This window comes from Pantherophis guttatus, chromosome 2 (assembly GCF_059756535.1).
Source record: "Pantherophis guttatus breed Tessera chromosome 2, ASM5975653v1, whole genome shotgun sequence".
NCBI lineage: Eukaryota > Metazoa > Chordata > Lepidosauria > Squamata > Colubridae > Pantherophis > Pantherophis guttatus.
In genome coordinates this window covers 165,334,706-165,353,818 of record NC_142064.1, presented here as the reverse complement: position 1 = coordinate 165,353,818, position 19,113 = coordinate 165,334,706, and the positions used below count along the sequence as shown (strand labels likewise).

Sequence of the window (19,113 nt, the reverse complement as noted above, 5' to 3'; positions counted from 1 at the left end):
CCAAAGTTGAAACCATTATCAGAGTAAATTATAAAAGCATTGTTTTGAGCGTTTTGAATGCAAAGCAGAGCTCCCATGTTCATAGAGATTCATTTTGTGCTTGAAATCAAAATGTGACTGTTCACAGTGAAACATGCATGATACAAATTGTTTGTGTATACAATATATAACAGTGGTGGCGAACCTTTTTGGCACCAAGTACCCAAACCGGAACGCGTGCGCACATGTGTGCGCACCTGCCAGAGCATCAGAGCACCGGAAACCCAAAGACCAGCTGTCTGGTGCACATGCACGTGCCGGCCACCTGGTCTTTGGGTTTCCGGCACGCAAATGTGCGCTAGCCAGCTGGTCATGCGCGTGCCGAAACCTCAAAGAGCAGCTGGTGATGATGTGCGTGCCTCTCTGGCACACGTACCATAGGTTCACCATCACAGGTATATATAGTTATATCCATGACTTACTGTTTGAGAAAAGCTACTGTAGCTCATGTAGACGTCATAAATTGTCAGTCCACCATATGGATACATACAAAAGCAGGAATCCTAGGAATATAGACTTAATTCTAAATATAATTTGTATAGTGTTGTCTTAATATATTTTTTTCAAAACTGAATGATTTTACATCCAGATGTTTCAAAATGTTAACAGAGAATATTGCTAATGCTTGCAAATAGGCTTCTCAAAATCTGACTGTAAAGTTATTAGCTATTTAAAGTAAGCCATGATTTTTGCAGTTGTTGCTTTAAGAAATGTCAGACCATGAGTTGGCAATCATGCATACTCTAAATGTATTATGAGATATTGTAGCAGGATGAACTGCTCCTGTGAGAGTTAATGGGCTTTAGTCCAACTTGTATCATAGATGAGTGGAATTACTTGTGGATCTCAGAGTATATTTCTTACTAAGAATAGCTTGAGAAAATGAGAGCTGAAAAGTCTACTGAAATTGATCGAGCAATGTTAAATACAAGACTTATTTGGAGTAAGTAAGTGAAAGGAGAAAGCATCTTCTATCATATGAAACAGCACTCAGAATGATAAAAAAATCAGCCACTTGGTTCAGTAAATAGAGGGAGACCAGTAGTATTGCCATGCTTTTAAAGTTAGTTTTTAGGATGTACGTTATATTGTTTTAAAGTTCCATTTTAAAAGTTACTGGAAAGAAGAATACTATATATTCCAAACTTAAATTATGGAGTTTGCAACTGCAAAATGTTTTGAAGCTGTTGACTTTGGAAGGCTCTAATAGGGATTTAGACAGGATCTTAAGAATGTTGGACAATTATAAAGTATTGGTTAACCTTGATTCCTAATAGAATTGTCCTAGTTATAATATTGTATCTTTCAGTACTGGTTACTAGCAAACAATATTAAGGAAATGTTATTTCCTTCATGTTTGCTTGAAGACTTTCAATTGGCATTTAGTTGGACTTTTTGTGAAATCATAATAGATTCAATAGACTTGTGTCTGATTTAAAGGGCTGTTCTTACATCCATGAGTTATAGAATCTTGGCCTAAGAATTTGACTGTTCTGCCAAAAAAACACTCAAGACAGCTAACAGCAAAAGGTTAACGGGATTTGGAAGTGGTGCTTACAGTTTTGTCCTCTGTCATCATTTACATTGGACTGAATCTTCACACTTACACAATATGTTGTCCGATTTAGAAGAACACAAAGCCATATTGTAGTTTGATTTGTTTGGGGATTGTTTGTTTGGGGCTTAATATAATATGTGACTAAGAATATGTAGCCACTCATTATGGTTTTCTGTTATGTACAAATAAGGCTACTGTGATTTATTCAACAAAGCATGCTTTTAAACATTCTAAACTAAAAGATGTCTAAAAATGAGTTTATGTGTAAACTCAATCCCTTTCTGACTGCACATCCTTGCTAGTTTGCCATATGCACTTAGATGAATTCTTAAGTGCTAATAAGTATTCCCAAGTGCAGGGGAAAATCTTCCTCATTTCCCCCCCTCTCTCTGACAGGGAAAGATTACATACAATATTCCAGTCTTTATTATACTTTATGTTTAAACCATTTTTCAAGTTCTCTGATTTTATATCTGTACTTCCTTATTTTCCTGGTATTGTTCATTTGTTTCCTGGCTAGGCTAAGCTGGCTATGTTAAATGTTAATTTTTTATTATATTCTTAACATTAATTTTATTTTTTTCCTTTTGAACTTGACAACTGTGCTACATTGTGGTTTTACTGTGAATGTAACATATAGCAAGACAGTGTCAAATATATCATTTACAACAGCAAAGTTAAACAGTTGTTTTTAACTGTTGCTGTTGCATGCTTTTTATTAACTATTTTCCTCATAGACTTACGATCACTATGGAACCCAAAATATATTTTGCTAAATGAATTGTGCCCCATAAAACAAGCTTTTTGGCACAGTTGTTAAATGAATCACTGCAGTTTTAAAGTGAATCACATTGTTAAGTGAATCCAGCTTTCCCCATTGACTTTATTTGTCAAAAGCAAGCTGGCAAGGATACAAATGGTGATTACATAAACCTGGGACAGTGCAGCTGTCATAAATATGGGCCAGTTGTCAAACGCCGGAATTTTCACCACATGAACATGGGGATGCTGCAGTGGTTGTAAGTGTGAAAACTGGCCATAATCACTTTTTTCAGTGCCATTGTAACGTCACAGTCACTAAGTGAATGGTTGTAAGTCAAGGACTACCTGTGTTCATGTAATAAGGTTCATCTTCATTGATGAGTAGTTTTAGAATAGTAGTTCAATTATCACCGTATATTGTATATTTTTATTTAATTTTTTAAACTCTTAACAATTCAAACTAGGCTACTTTATTGTCAGTAAAACATAGCTTTATTAGATGCAAATATAAATCTGGATTCTGGATTCTGGATTGGATTCTAAACCAGATAAGACTTAATTTTAATTTTAAATGAAATGATCTTAATATCTTGGTTGTGTATTAAAGAGTTACATGTCTTTATGATGAAATCAATTTTTGGCGGAGAGCCTCACAAAGATTTGCAAGTGCTGATGCTTCTGAAATTTAAATATGTAAGTGGAGAAGGAAAGAGAAAGCTAGAACGGGATGTACGCTTAAATAAAAAGAGGACAGAGCAAAGAGGCAGTGACAGTGATATTTTATTTTTCCAGTAAATAATTAAACTACATGAATAATAAAATAATTTAGGCACAGCATACATCTTATGTATAATTGTGGATGGCTGACAATTAAAACAGTATTTTAAAAAAGAATAAAACACAACCAATATATTATAAACATAAATAATCAAAAACAGCAACTATGAAACTCACAATGCTCCACAGTCAATATAACCAAGAAATGGGCTCACTCACTCACGGCCCCAGACGTTACAGAAGAAACAAATTTTTAATGTCTTGCAAATGACCAGTAGGGTTGTGGCAAATATGATCTTGAGAGAAGTGATGTTTCAAAACGCCAGAGCTATGGCAGAAAATGTTTTTTTCCTGGATCCTACTAGATGGCACTGTCTTGCAGATGGGACCCAGAACATGCCTGTCCTTCTGGCTGTAACAGGATGGGTAGCCACTGCAGATTTTTTTAAAAGGACAAGTACACACTACTGGGGAGCTATCCTGTCCATAACCTGGTTGCAAGCTATGAAAGGTTTTAAAGATGATCACTAGCATATTGAATTGTACCTGGAAACATATTGGTAGCTGGTACAGCTCACAAAGCGGAAATATTACAGGGGCTGAATGAACACCACATAACTGCCCATGCCACCATATTTTATACCAGCTGAAGCTTCCAAATAGTCTTCAAGGACCCCATATAGAGTAGTAGTTGAATTAGGAGTGACTGTGGGAAGGACTCCCTGGTCTAGTAATGGACATGAATGACACAACATGAAGCTGTGCAAAGCTGGCCACAGCTGCCACATACTCTTTAAGTAGGAACCACAAGTCCAAGAGGAGTCTCCTCCCCCCAACCTGTTAATACATAAAACAGATATGTGTATTTATTTTTAATACATGAAATATGTGCATTCGTGTACATTATGATTAATAATCATAACTTTATGCCATATTTATCCATTCTTTAAGTAAAGTACCTAGAATAAATATGAAATATGAATCATATGCGATCAGCTTTCAAGACAACTTAGCTGTGCTCCAATGAATGCATTCAGATGATTACAAATGTTACTTTGCATATTATGCTAATGTATTATAGATATGAAAATACAAAGAAGCCAGATATTCAGATCACATCATAACTATATTTAGATCTCACCAAACTGGAGCTCTTCAGATGTGATAGAATTGCAAGGAATTCTGGGACCCCATAATATCTAGAGGGCATTAGCTTAGAAGGCTAGTCTGAAAATTAACTCAGACTATAAAGTTCAGCTGAGTTCAATTTCTTCAGAATAATAGTGTCTGCAGTGGTATTTTGTCTCAGACATATTTAAACACAAAATGTCTGATATCCCTTAGAGTGCAGTTTAGTTGCCAATTCACCGAGAAGGCAAAAAGTATAACTATAACAGGGAACTTTATCCCAGTTGCCTCTATTGATGCTGCATTTTAATTTCCAGAATTCCTGGTTGTTATGGTTAGTGATGCAAAGCTAGGAATTCTGGAATTTATAGTTCATCTATTATACAGCACGCCATGTCACAGGAATCTGATTTGCCAAATTCTGTTGCTTATGATAAATGCATTACCATCTCTTAATCTTGTTACATATTATACCATTTATAAACTGTTACCCCTTATAGTTAGGAGTCTAAATTTCAACATAAATTCATTTTCATTACAGAATAAATCTTATGCAAGCGTTATCTATTAGATTGTTCAAAGTATGCTGTGCTAATTGTATTGCAAATGAAAAATACTATCAGTTCTTTTAACTGATTTTGTTTTTGAAATGTTGTAATCTCTGAGATTAAAATTCAGTTGTTACTATATTCCTCAGAATGCATAACTATGAAACAAGAAATTAATTAAATTAGCGTCAGAAATTCAACTCATGAATGTTAAAAAATGAAAAAAGTGAAATGAAAAATGTAGCCTTAACATATAATAAATGCAATATACTGAAATGGTATTCTATTGATAAAAGGAAGAATTCACATTTGATAATTGACTAAATTTTGTATTTTTGAACTTAGATTATGAAAACTATGAGAGCTAATTGGCAACCTTTTATCTCACAAAGGAACTATATATTTTTAGCTCAGCTAATCGGTTTTAACGGGGTTGGAAGTTGACCTGCTCTTTCTGCTCCTTATGTCCACTTGAAGTCTTAATCTTCTTTCAAGAAGTGTATGATATAACAGCTGTCTTCTGTTAGGAATGATTGTAAAGCAAATCAAGTTTAGTGTTATAAATGACAGTTCTAGAGAAATAGATTATTCTTTGAGCAGGGATATGATTTTAGAATATTCCAAAACCTGAGCAATAGGGAGGGTATAATAATACAAGTCTTATTTACAAGATTCTTGGTTTACTGCATCTGAAGAAAGTGGGACTATACTTATTTATATTCAATCTAATTTTAGTCACATTTTATTTAATTTATCATATTTAGAGACCATTAGAAGGCATATACATTTTGTTAATAAAATGTTCATCTGGTTTGGATTTTCTGCATTTTTCGATATGTGTAATACTGAATGTTATCAAAGCTTGTCTTACTGATACAGTATTTGATTGAACAAATAGCACCAGTCATTAGATGTTTGTTTCTTTTATTTCATAAAACAAGATATACTAATGGGAAACATTGGTTGCCACCCACTCCCCAGCAGTTCAGTGAATTCAATTAAGAGAATAACTGGGACTATATGTTCAACTATTTCAATAAACAGGTCTGATTTCGCTACCCTACCCTACCGAAGTATCACAATTTTGGTTCCTGCCATTACCACATGGATCCTAGTAAATATCATGCTCTACTGAAAACAAATTTCTTTCTTAAAATATTGAAAATTTTATTTATTTTTTATTTATTGAAAATTTTAATAACAATAGTAAAAGACATTGCAAACTAAACTCAAACAAGAATAAAAGTAAAGAAAGTATAGAAAGTGCAGAATTAAGAAAAAAGAAACAAAAGAACAAAGAAGAAGGAATAAGAAAAGAAAAGAAATATTTAACATATTTAATCATATTTAAATTGCTACCAATTTTCATCACAAGTACAAACAAATTTAATTCTTCTTCTCCACATAAGGTTACAAAAAAAGAATCTCTTCTTCTCTTAACCCATCTATTGAAGTACAATAGATCATGAACAAGAGAAAATTCTCAAATATATTAAGTTGACATGAAAATGGATGAAAAAGAATAATTTTGTTGCTTTGGAGCAGGCAAGTCAATGTTCAGATCTAAATTCTAAAGAAATATTGTGGCTGGCTTAAAATGAGTAGTTCATCATGCTAGAGAATTGTCAGTTATATGAAGAAGTTGCTATATATCAGTCTGAAAGATTGATAACCAAGTACAGGAAGTGTTTGGTTGCAGTTATTACATTTAAAGATGATGCAATCAGTTACTGAAATTAAGGGCATGAGTACTTTTTCATACAGATACATGAATGATACCTAGCTATATCTCTGTTCTAGGTTGTTTGTTGGTTTGTCTGTATTCTTCCCTCCTGTGGAACAGTTATGTTTTGGTGGGCCTTCCACCATAAATAACACTACCGGTATTACAGCATCCGATGCTGTGAGTTACAGCTCACAGAAGTGAGCCTTTTCATGAGGCTTGTTCGTTTGAAGAGGTGGTAGCAAATTCCTTTCACATTTCACCATAAATCTCTTTATCACATGTCTTTATCACTCACAGATTATAGGCTTTTTAAAGATTTGAATACATTTTAATTGTTTTAAATGTGCTTCAGTATGGTTTCTTTGTTGTTATTGTTGTATTTTGCACATGTGTTTTTAACTCTCTAAACTGCCCATAGCCACACTGAGATGGACAGCTATATAAAATCCTTTGAGGAGGTTAATTGATCTTACAAATAAGTACATAAATAGCATATTTGGTGACTTTATGAAATAAGTAAAATAATTGCCAACATTCTTTCAAACTCCATTTATGTAAAATCAAGGCCCATATGAAGGTCTAATACTCTGGGGCAACGTAATTCAAGCATTCAGAAAATCCAAAAGGAATTTTCAGAAAATTGTATACAGATGCTTGGGATTCTTCCAGTACTGGCTAGATATAGATTACATCTTATCTCTCCTCTCCCCAATGGTTTAAATAATTGAAATAACATGGTTAGTATTTTTTTTTAAAAAAGGTTCATTTTCAAAAATATCCAACCAACAATAATTGTACTGTACAATTCAATCCAATCTAGAAATAAGAATCTAGGAATAAATATGGTATGAAAGATATTCTTACATCCTCCTAGCATTGCTGCCAACAAAAACTTAACATGGGAAACTTTTGTAAATAGAAGTCAAATGTTAATACACAGAATTAAATTGACTTGACAATAAGATGTTTGCCATGTCATCCTTTGCTTTATTGGAAATGACAGCATAAATACATTAATACTGTTTAATATTTGTTTATCTTTTTTATTCGAATTTTTCCCTGTGTTCTACATATATTTCCCTAATGTACTTATTTCATCCCAGTGAAGGAAACATACTGAATTATATATACACTCTTGGTTCAAAGTCATGAAATGTAGAATGCAGAAATTTAAAAAAAACCCAAAGTAATAAAAAGGTTTGAATGAAATACTAAAACTATGTCCATTAATCTTTGGTACCAAAAAAAAAAGCAGTGTAACTACTGACAAAATTCAGGATAGAGCTATACTTGTAGTACTTGCTTAATAATGGCAATTGGGATCAGACTTGGCATCACTAAACAACATGATCATAAAAAGGAATGTCACGTGATTTCACTGCTTAGCAATAGCAATTCTGGCTTTTCCGGTTGCTGTCGTTAAGTGAATCCCGCACCACCAATAAGTGTGATGTCACATGGTCTCCATTTGCAATATCTTTCTGGCTTCCCTATTGTTGGAGGCAGGTAACAAAGGTCGTCAATGGTGATTACATGGCCGTGAGATGCTGAAAAGTAATTGACAAGTGACTGGATTGCAATTACATGACTATGTGGACACTGCGATGGCCACAACTGCAAGGAGCTGTCATTACAACCCATTCAGTGCAGTCCTAAATTTGAGTATTTGCTGAACAGGTGCTTGTTAAATGAGGACTATCTATATAGTCAGAGGTATCATGATACATAATATCTCTTTTTAGAAGATTATCCATCATATGTACAAAAGTTACTCAAATGTACATAACTTGCAAATTTCAGAATATTTTTATTTTTACTATATTATGCAGAATAATTACTACTGTTAATATTTACAATCCTAACCATTGAAATCTTGTTCAGTTGCACTTCTGTTTTTTCACAATAATGTTTGAATAGTTTTAAAGGTATCTCTAACTATTCTGCTAACTTGTGATAGTAATGATAATTTGATCCATAAACATTGCTATGTTTTGAAGAAAGTTAAATATGCACTTACATGTGCTTAGTGGAATATACACAGATTTATCCTAATCTACGTTTTAGAAGCTAGTGAATGCAATAATTGTAATTTTTCTTTGGAGTAATTATATTTGAATAATTACTTCTGGATTACCTGGAGCAGATTACCTGTATGATATATGTATTTTATCTCATCCTTAGCTTTCAGATTGGAAGGCTTGAGATATAAATGAGATGAAAGGGTTTTTTTTCTTTTTTCCTGATCTTAAGTGAAGGGATTCAGGGCTGCTTCCTTCCAAGTCAATAAAATAATAGTGATTTTTTTTCTCCCTGTATCTTATTAGTTTGAAAATGTTATGTTTTGGATCAGATGTTGATATCATCATTCATATAAAAATTACACAGTGTTTAGTAAAAGACGAGAAACAAAATTAAAAAGCCTTAACTAGAAATCAAATACTTGCGCCTCTATGGTACAACAGATGCAAATATTGAAGGGAAAAAGTGCTGCAGTTTATCTTGTCATTCCGAGGCATGTAGCAACAATTCCACATGCTCACAGACTAAAGCTGTGGGTTTTAATGCACTTGCCCACTTTCTACGTTCTTGATAAAAGCAGAGAAACAATTAAAAGACTTGGGAGAATTACCTGGTTTTATGTCAGGTTTCCCCTCCCTCCCCTCCCCAATATCATTACCAGCGCTTGTTTGCCAAGTATGCAGCCCGTCTTCTTCTTTTTAAGGATGGGAAGAGGAGGGTGGAAATACGAAGGAGGCAGGAATGTGTTTGCATGTAGCCAATCAGCAATATGCGGCTGTTCTTTTGGCTGACTTTCAAAACCAGAAGAAAAGCAGCCACCGTGCTAATTGTGGCTAGGTTTCGAACTGAAAATGTTTTGTGACAGTTGAAAGAATTTAAGGAGGAAGCAAGATCGGTTTAATGTCAGCTGCAATTAGATAATCAAGCTTTTAAATCCTCATCTGTTGATGCCTTACCCAGAGTTAAGGGGGCTATATGCTGGAGAGGTGGGGGGGAGAGTAGAAGAGTTTCCCTGCATAGAAAGAGCATTTCCAAGGCTAGCAGAGCTAAGGCCTGAGCAAGCTTGCAGGTTGTCTGGGTGCACACTTGCACTGAGCGGTTTTCTTGGCAGCTCTACAGGATGAGGCTCACTCTCAACACAGCCGACATATTGAAGCTGAGAGTCCAGGCGAACCTAGATGCAGAAGGAGAGGCAGCTCTGTACACAATGTAGCGTCTTCTAGGATGGTTGGGCGTCACCTTTCGTCAGGTATTTTATTACTCATTGGCCCCTTTAGAGCAACAAGAGGAGGAAAAAAAGGGAGGGGGCAAATAGCATCTGCTTCTGTTAAATCAGTTTATTACATAATGTTTTAGAGGCAGCAGCAGCACAGCGTCCTAAGCTTTTGGCTGCCTTTCAGGTTTGATAAAATGGCGTCCTCAGAGAAAGAGCTGCTTGCTATAGATATGCTGCGCTGGGCAGAAAAATGAAGTTATTATTTGTCATTATCTACTGCTGTTTGGTTTTGGAGTGTTAGTATTTCACAGAGTACTCATTATCTAATAATGAAGAATGTTCTCTTTTATGCTGCTCAGCTCTTTTCCTGAATACATTAAAGGTTCAGAGGGAGCATACTTCGTTGCATACCGTGGCAAAAAGAGAAGAAAAAAAAAAAAGAAAAGAAAATTAGGTTTTTCCACTTGTGTGGCTTAGTATTGGATTCTGTCTGTAAATGAAGCTGTTTTATTTTGGGCTGTCCCTTAACTCTTTCATATCTGCGTTAGTATTTCTGGCACAGTCTTAGAATTTAAGCTTTTATACAGTAATTCTTGTTGGACAAACTTGCAATTTCCACCTAAATGTTTATAGTTGCAAAATTCAGAACACAGACATAAATACTTCACCTATTATTATTTAAAAAAACCAAATTCTTACAGATTTCTAACACCTTTAAAAAGGGCTTGACCCTCAGATTATACATGCTATAGAAATCAGGGGGAGCCTCTTAATAATAAATAAACTTTTACAGACTAAAATAGATCCTTTGTGCATTTAAAAAAAACCTTTTTTGTCTTCATCCTGAATATCCACATTATTATACATAAGTTTTGTTTTTATTCTGCTATAGAAATTTTATTTATTCATCTAATTTATATACTTAGAAGATTGCCTTTTAAAATGCCTTAACTGGTCTTTTAAATAAATAAGAAACACACTGTTGGGTTTAACTGTTAAAAATACCTTTAATTGTTCAATATAAAGAATATTGTACTACCAAGTTTTTATTATAATGAATCATAATTTAGAATATAGTTTATCACTTCATCCCAAAAAGATTCAAGGTTTTCTTAAAAAATGAAAAATTGCCAGTTATTTATAGAAGGCTTAAATTTAATTATTTTTCTCTTGGTTTGAGATTTTTCTCAAAATCCCAAATTATCTCTGACAACTACAGAAAATATAGTTTACATTTAATAGTAATTCATATTGCAGAACAAAACATTATTAAAAATAGCTAATTTATTAATATTTAAAATGTCCTGTGCACATACAAGAATAACCTCCCTTGAATCTCTTTGTAAATAGTTAAAACTACAACTCTTAATTTTCTTTGCTTTTCCTAGTCTCAAAAGCTAGCATTATGCTTTGCTTGATTAGGACATAAGTAAGGAGACTGCTTGCCCTCTTCTTCCTCATGGGTCAGGATTATATTGAGCCCTATGCCCACATTGTACTGTCATTTATAGGTATGGAATACTAACCATTACGTCCAAGTCGTTAATTTTCAGTGAAACAACTGATTCTTCTATCTTTTTAATTTTAGCGTTTAAAAAGTCTTGAAAGTAACATCATTGTAATGTTTGGCTCTATTAGGCCTATTGTTTCTAAGTTCAAGTCCTAAATATCTGTGATACAACAATACGTTTTCTAAGATTTAAGGTACATTATACATCTTATAGGAATTGATTAATTTTATAAATTTGTTGAAATATTAAAATCATTTGATAATACTAATATAATTTACCTTTAACTTCTGTAATTTATAGAAAAATATATGCTTGTATGCCCCTCAGTATAGGTTAAGAAAGTTAGTTTTGTTAGTTGAGTCTTATAAGAGGAATTTAAGTATTGAATGTATCTAAAACCTGTATGTATTAGTATAGAGAAGAGTTATTTTATCATAGCTTGGAATTTTTAGTGCATTGTTGTACCATGGAAGACTATATTTTAATGTATAGAAAAATCTGTACTTCACCTATCTAATACATAGCTTTTATGCCATCACATAGGCTTTATTATTTTTTTTCAGATGTGATGACAGGCTTTGGAATTGGAAATGTGTATGAAAATATTGTAATAAGCCATACTTGTATATTTGGTCATTGTCATGTGATTAATTTGCATAATATTTGATTTTACAGACCTTGGCCACAGTGGATTGGGAGACAACTATGAGAATACTCACTGGGGACAGCAGCCCACTTTCCGAAGTGAAGCCAGTTGCGGCTGGGATAAAGTGATAATAGACAGGACTGACAAGGAAGCGTGGCCTTCCATTACAGGAACTGAGACTGAGTCTGCCTCAGAATGTACTACAGACACTGACTCTGCCTCCAACTGTGGCTCTGAGAATAGTAGCATGGCTACAGGGAGTGCCCAAGGCAACTTCACTGGACATACAAAGAAACCCAATGGCAATAATGGCACCAATGGAGCACTCATCCAAAGCACTTCTAACCAGAGTGCCCTTGGAGCTGGGGGAGCAAATGGTAATGGAAACTCGACCAGAGTGTGGGGTGTTGCCACCAATTCTAACTCTGGCTTAGCTCACTGCTCTGCTAGTGGTGGGGATGGAAAGATGGACAACATGATTGGAGATGGTAGAAGTCAGAATTGCTGGGGTGCTTCCAACTCAAATGCTGGCATTAATCTTAACCTTAACCCCAATGCCAATCCAGCTGCCTGGCCTGTACTTGGACATGAGGGAACTGTGGGAGCAGGCAACCCTTCCAGTATTTGCAGTCCAGTCAGTGCCATAGGTCAGAACATGGGCAACCAGAATGGGAACCCAGCAGGCACCTTAGGTGCTTGGGGAAACTTGTTGCCACAAGAGAGCACAGAACCACAAACGTCCACTTCTCAGAATGTGTCTTTCAGCGTACAACCTCAGAACCTTAACACTGATGGACCAAATAACACTAACCCCATGAACTCTTCACCAAACCCTATCAATGCAATGCAGACAAATGGACTGCCAAACTGGGGCATGGCTGTTGGCATGGGGGCCATCATCCCACCCCATTTGCAAAGCCTTCCTGGTGCTAATGGGACATCAGTTTCTCAAGTCAGTGGGGGTAGTGGTGAAGGAATGGGCAATTCAGTGTGGGGAATATCCCCAAATAATCCTGCCACAGGAAACAGCAATTCTGGGTTCAGTCAGGGGAATGGAGACACTGTGAACTCAGCATTAACTGCTAAGCAAAATGGATCCAGCAATGCTGTGCAAAAGGAAGGGAATGGAACAAGTGCGTGGGATCCTGCCAGTCCTGGAGTCTTAGCATGGGGCAGGGGCAATGGCAACAATAGCGTTGGTAGTATGCATTCTGGTGCTTGGGGACATTCAAACCGCAGCACTAGCAATGGTATTAATGGTGAATGGAGCAAACCCCCAAACCAGCATTCCAGTAATGACATCAGTGGAAAAGGATCAACAGGGTGGGATAGCTCTAGTGTTACCAACCAGAATCCTGCCATGCAGCAGGGCAATGATCAAATAAACTCTTGGGCCAAAGCTGCAGCAACTGGCAACACAGGTAGTGAAGGAAGTAATGATAGCAATGGAAGTCAAAATGAAGGCAGTACTGGAAGAGAAGGCCCTGGAGAGTGTCGAAGAAGAGACAAGGGAATGATAGACCAAGGACAAGTCCAACTGCCAAGGAATGACCTTGACCCAAGGGTTCTTTCCAACACGGGATGGGGACAGACGCCTGTAAAACAAAACACTGCCTGGGAATTTGAAGAATCTCCAAGGTCTGATCGAAAGAATGACAATGGAACTGAGGCCTGGGGTTGTGCGGCTACTCAGCCTTCAAATGCAGGGGGCAAGAATGATGGGTCCATCATGAACAGTACAAATACCTCTTCAGTATCTGGGTGGGTCAGCTCTCCACCTGCATCCGTTCCAACTAATACAGGTTGGGGTGATAACAATAACAAAGCGCCCAACGGCCCTGGGGGATGGGGAGAGCTAACAAATTCAACTGCTGTCAATAATGCTGCTGCTGCCAAAAGTGGCCACACTTGGAGTGGGACCACAAATCAGGAGGACAAGTCGCCTACTTGGGGGGAACCTCAAAAACCCAAATCTCAAAACTGGGGAGATGGACAGAAATCAAATCCAGGCTGGACTTCAAGTGGTGGAGATTGGGTTGATTCCTCATCTATCCCTGGACACTTGGGAGATGGGAAAAAGAATGGTTCTGGATGGGATGCTGACAACAGATCAGGGTCTGGTTGGAATGACACTACACGTTCTGGGACCAGTGGATGGGGAAATGGCACAAATAGCAAAGTTAATACAGGTACAAGCTGGGGGGAATCTTTAAAATCTGGTCCCCAACAAAATTGGGCTTCTAAATCCCAGGATAACAATGTGAGTAACTGGGGAGGAGCTGCTTCTGTTAAACAGACTGGATCAGGATGGGTTGGTGGACCACTCCCAGCCAAACAGAAAGATAACAGTGAAGCAACTGGGTGGGAAGAGCCCTCTCCACCCTCCATTCGGCGCAAGATGGAGATAGATGATGGTACCTCAGCTTGGGGTGATCCAAATTACAATAACAACAAGACTGTAAATATGTGGGATAGAAACAATTCTGTAATCCAGAGCAGTACCACAGCTACCACCACAACCACCACTATCAACGCAAACATGGCTGAACCTCAGCCACCGCACCAGTCAAGTGCCCAGTCAAACCGGTCCCCTCTGCTTGGCCCAGGTAGGATACATATTTTGATTTTTTTTTAGCATGAAATAATAGTACTTATTAACTTACGTACTCAACCTTAAATATATGTTAATATTTAAGATGAAAGTATTAAGGCAGTAATGGTGAACCTTTTCGGCACCGAGTGCCCAAACCGGAATGTGCATGCATGCTGGAGCCCCGGAAGCTCAAAGACTAGTTGGCCAGTGCACATGCCTGCACCAGCCACCTGGTCTACTGGTTTCCGGTGTGCACATGCGCACTGGCCAGCTGGTCTTCGGGTTTCCGGGGCTCCGGCATGCGCGAAGATCAGCTGGCAAGTGCACATGCACGTGCTGTAAACCAGAAGAGCAGCTGGTGATGACATGCTTGCCCACAGAGAGGGCTTTGCGTGCCACCTCTGGCACGCGTGCCATAGGTTCGCCATCACTGGTACAAGGTATAAATGTAGTTTCCAATATGTTGCTTGCATGAAACTGATTTATTTTCCATCCAAAGTGCAAAACTTAAGCAGGCATGAAAGGCTGACAATACAGTTCTATCCATAGCTGCTCAAAATAAAATATTAAGTTCAGTTAAGCTTAATTTCAGGTAAGTGCGTTTTAGATTGTCACTTGAATTAGGAAAGCAATGTAATTACATAGATTTAAATGAGCAGTAGGATTGTAAAAATAAAATTGAAACGGTGTCCAACAAAATGAGTCAGTGGAACACTGTCATTAAAAAAAAAAAGCATTACAAATTCCTTGTTCTAAAGAAAAAGTAGAAAAGATGCAAAGGAAATCATATTGGGTAGAGACATTAGTGACCCCTTCTCTTCAGAATACGTATAACCAAATAAATGTGTTTGGGATCATAGATTGACAGTTCAGCGTCACTGACTAACACTCAAGTCCATCAGCACTTCACATAACGGATTCTAAAATACTGTCTTCATAATTTGTGCCATATTTCTCTTTTCTTAGTTCTGTTTTCTCACATGACCTGTGTCTTGTTTAGTCTTTGATTTTTGTTATCAGATACTGCATCTGGTAGTGCAATCAGGTACTACATCTGAATGTTTTTTGACAAAGAGGTATTTCTTCAGTTATTGCTAACCTAAAACCTGCTTAGTTATTGGAGTCAACTTTTTAAAAAAATCCATTAGCTTTTATAAGGATATTTTTGTATGACAATATTGGAAAGCACTTACATTAAATAAACAATAGCAGCGAAGCAACATTGATAACATCATAATGAAATGTCTGACAACTTCCAAATTCTTTCTTCTTCTCTCTCCCCCCCCCCCCCCCAGGTTTTAGCTTTTTAGACCCCTACAGGAATAATTCAGCTCATATTTAAAACTCTTCATTATTAATTTTAGTTGAAATGTGTTTGTGCCATTTTCTGTGTTTCATTTGAAACAGAGGAAATAGCACAAATATTTAAAGAAACAGTTTTCCATTTCATCCATTATAAATAGGAATTACCCATTTCTGATAAATATGAGGTGCCATATCTCTAGGAATGATTGAATATGTTTTGATTAGATATGATAGCCACTGCTTCTTCCAATTACTTTTGGGTTTTAAATAACTATTAACTTACTTAAGTGGAACTGGAGTATAGGCAGCTTGCAGTATTGTACTCTGCTTGGAATAAAAGGATCAAGCTTGAGAAGGAGAATTTTCAGTTTGTATTTCTACAATTGCTGAATAATTGAAATAGCTAATAGTTTGGAATAAAATAGAAATGTGTCCATGGGATATCTGCAGAAAAGTGAGTATAAACCATATTAAGTAAGCAAATAAATAGTTTAATCAAAGGAATAAGGATTAAGCCAATAAACTGCATATGTGCTTAAGCAGTTGAGAGCAGATTAGGAGCAACTGCATCATTTATCCAAATATTCCCCTACCACAAACAATACTTCCAGGCCTATCATAGTAGCAGAAGGGAACCTTTTCTGCCAATCCCTTTGGCTTATCGATTACAAAGTTAGATTTTTTTTTCATAATACGTATTTTGCTTATTGCAACCTCCATGGATTGGTAAAGATTCACATTCATTGGTTAGCTCTGAGGCAAATAAAATAACATATATAGTTAAAATACAACATCAAAGTGTAGGGGGGGAAAGCAAAAATATGGTTCTGATAAAAATATGGAGAAATAAAATATTTAATCATGCTGCAATATAAAAGAAGATGTAGAGGTCAAGGTGGTAAACATTCTTATCTACTGTTACAAAAATCACTGGGTGATGCAAAACAACCCTTTTCCCTTTGGGCACTCCCCCTCCCCAAAATGTCATCCTAGCTATCCATAGTCACATCTCTAGGCTTCTCTTTACATCTGAAGCTGAAGACTCTTTGATGTTTCATGGAGACCAACTCTTATTCCTCCAAAGTCTTGTAGAATCAGATAGGTTTTGATAATAGCATCAGCAGCCTTTCAAATGCTTTCAGAATTTCCTTCATTGTCTGTTCAACAGTCCTGAAGTAGTATTTGCCACCAGTATGGCAACAGATTCTTAAGGGCACTATATTTACCATGTCTTGGTCTAAGGAAAGACTCCTAAAGCGATTAAAGAACCCTATGAGGGGAATCCTTGCCACCACACAACAAAAGCAATTTTGATGAACAGGAGCAGCACTCTGTCACTTTCCCTAATCCATTGTCTAGTTGTTTGAATGAATGTTCCTCACATTGTGTAGTTCGTGCTACAAAGTGCTGAAATTTTAGGGTATCATCAGACTCCAGTTTGTATATCAATGGGATATCATTATGTGGCCTTGATTTTAGATTAATTCTATTAAATATATTAACCAGAGACCAGTAGTACATTTTATAATAATAATTTTAAATGTTTCCTTTTCTTTCCCCATGTAGAAGGTGTCCCATATGAAAATTGTGCAGTTTTCTTCAGAAAAGGCTTACTTGGATGGGCCTCTTTGTAGGATGAATAACTGAGAGCCTATAAGTCAAACCATGCCAATGATTATTGGCATGGTGAAGGGACAGGGCTTATGCTTTTCTACTGCACATTTCTGACAGTGTGCATCAGGCTGGGTGGATGGTTTGAAGACCATTTAATATCATTTTGAATAGAAAACTAAAAACTATAGTAATGGAGATGGGATTTAACTATGAGAATTCTTGAAATTCCATTTACATATACTTTATGTCTTTGAAAGATGATTGGGTATTTCCTCAAATTTGAGAAAGTAGTTGATCGGGTTTTCCTAAAAATTCTAAAATAAAGTAGCACTATTATATCACAATAGGATAGGATAGGATACAGTGCATTAAGAATACTAAGTATTACTTACTTTATTTTATATCTAGTAATCCTAGAATATTCAAAAAATATGAACGATTTTAGTCATAGGGCTCCAAGAGCATTCTGGATTCTAAATTCTATTAATGTTATGCAACTACATTATTGTAGTTAAGGCTACATTTCTTTTTAGGTTACCATTGCATAAATGCAATGTTGCTTGTCTTAGTTCATTTGAGAATACATAGCTAATTAAAGAACTAGCCTCCATTAATAAATTATTAATCATCTTTTTAAAAACAGTTAAAGAATATATCATCAAACTGTCAAGTATGGATAACATTTTACACTTAAGTCAACCTGAAGATTTTAAGGAAGTTCAAATAATTGTCTGGAATGGTTTTTATTTGGATCAGCAAGAATACTTGGCTATATGAATCAGTTTAGTTTGAAAGTTTACATTCAAAAATTTTTAATTTGTGTATGTAATCTTTCCAGTATCACAATTTGCCCTCTTCAATCAGGTTCTGTTATTTTCCACACTGAGCCAATGAAAAGACCTGAATGCCTAATTTTTTTTTTTTGGTTTAGAATAATTTTACTAATGTCTTGCTTTGCTTGGTTGTAGTGTTTTGTATACATATGTAAATAGTGCAAATATTCATACCTATCCTTAAAACATTAGTAGACTGTGGATCCCCCCCCCCAGATTTAAATATCAGCAACACCCAACTTATTATTTAAGATTTTTCATACTAACCATCATTATGATTTTGCAACTTTTTTTGGATTCAGTTTGATCTCTGGAAAACCTTACAAACTAAGAGTGTCTTAATGCATGTTATTGTTGTCATATAATTATAACTAATTTGGCATGGCATGAACTCCCTTGTTGTGAGTAATAATTTACATAGTATGTGGCTCAGTACACAATGTATTTAGCTATTATTTATATCTTACAGATTGATTGTTTTTAATCATTACTGAATTTAAAGAGAACTATGAGAAACTGTTCTTTTTCTTTTTATTTAACAAGAGTAGATGCTCTAGTGTTATTATAGTATTGATCCTCATTCAATAGAGAAGCTGAAAGCTTTAAAAAGAATACATATTAGAACATTTCAATATCTTCCCAGCAACTGTTCTTAAAGGGGTATATTTAAAAATCCCTTACAAACTTAGGCTATGCTGTTTTAGAGAAGAATCCATTCAATCTGTAGCTTATAACCTTTCATATTTTTCCTTCTGTAAAGTGGAAATTCCACTTTATAGCTCCTTATTTGGCAAAGTAACCTGTGAATTATGATTTATTTTATCAGACATGTACTATT

General features: G+C 35.9%; 1 protein-coding gene across 18 annotated transcripts in view; it reads left to right on the top strand.

The window, feature by feature from the left end:
* The window catches only part of TNRC6C (trinucleotide repeat containing adaptor 6C), a 597,645-nt gene that overhangs the window by 527,211 nt on the left and 51,321 nt on the right, over window positions 1-19,113 (top strand). For 13 of the 18 annotated variants that reach the window (XM_034408533.3, XM_060688657.2, XM_087887226.1 and 10 more), the window contains one exon: window positions 11,960-14,536. In XM_034408533.3, coding sequence (XP_034264424.2) covers window positions 11,960-14,536 — 2,577 coding nt within the window. Of the gene's footprint in view, window positions 1-9,387; window positions 9,807-11,959; window positions 14,537-19,113 lie in introns of those variants that run through there. The other 5 variants (XM_087887236.1, XM_087887234.1, XM_087887237.1 and 2 more) reach the window with 1 other exon arrangement.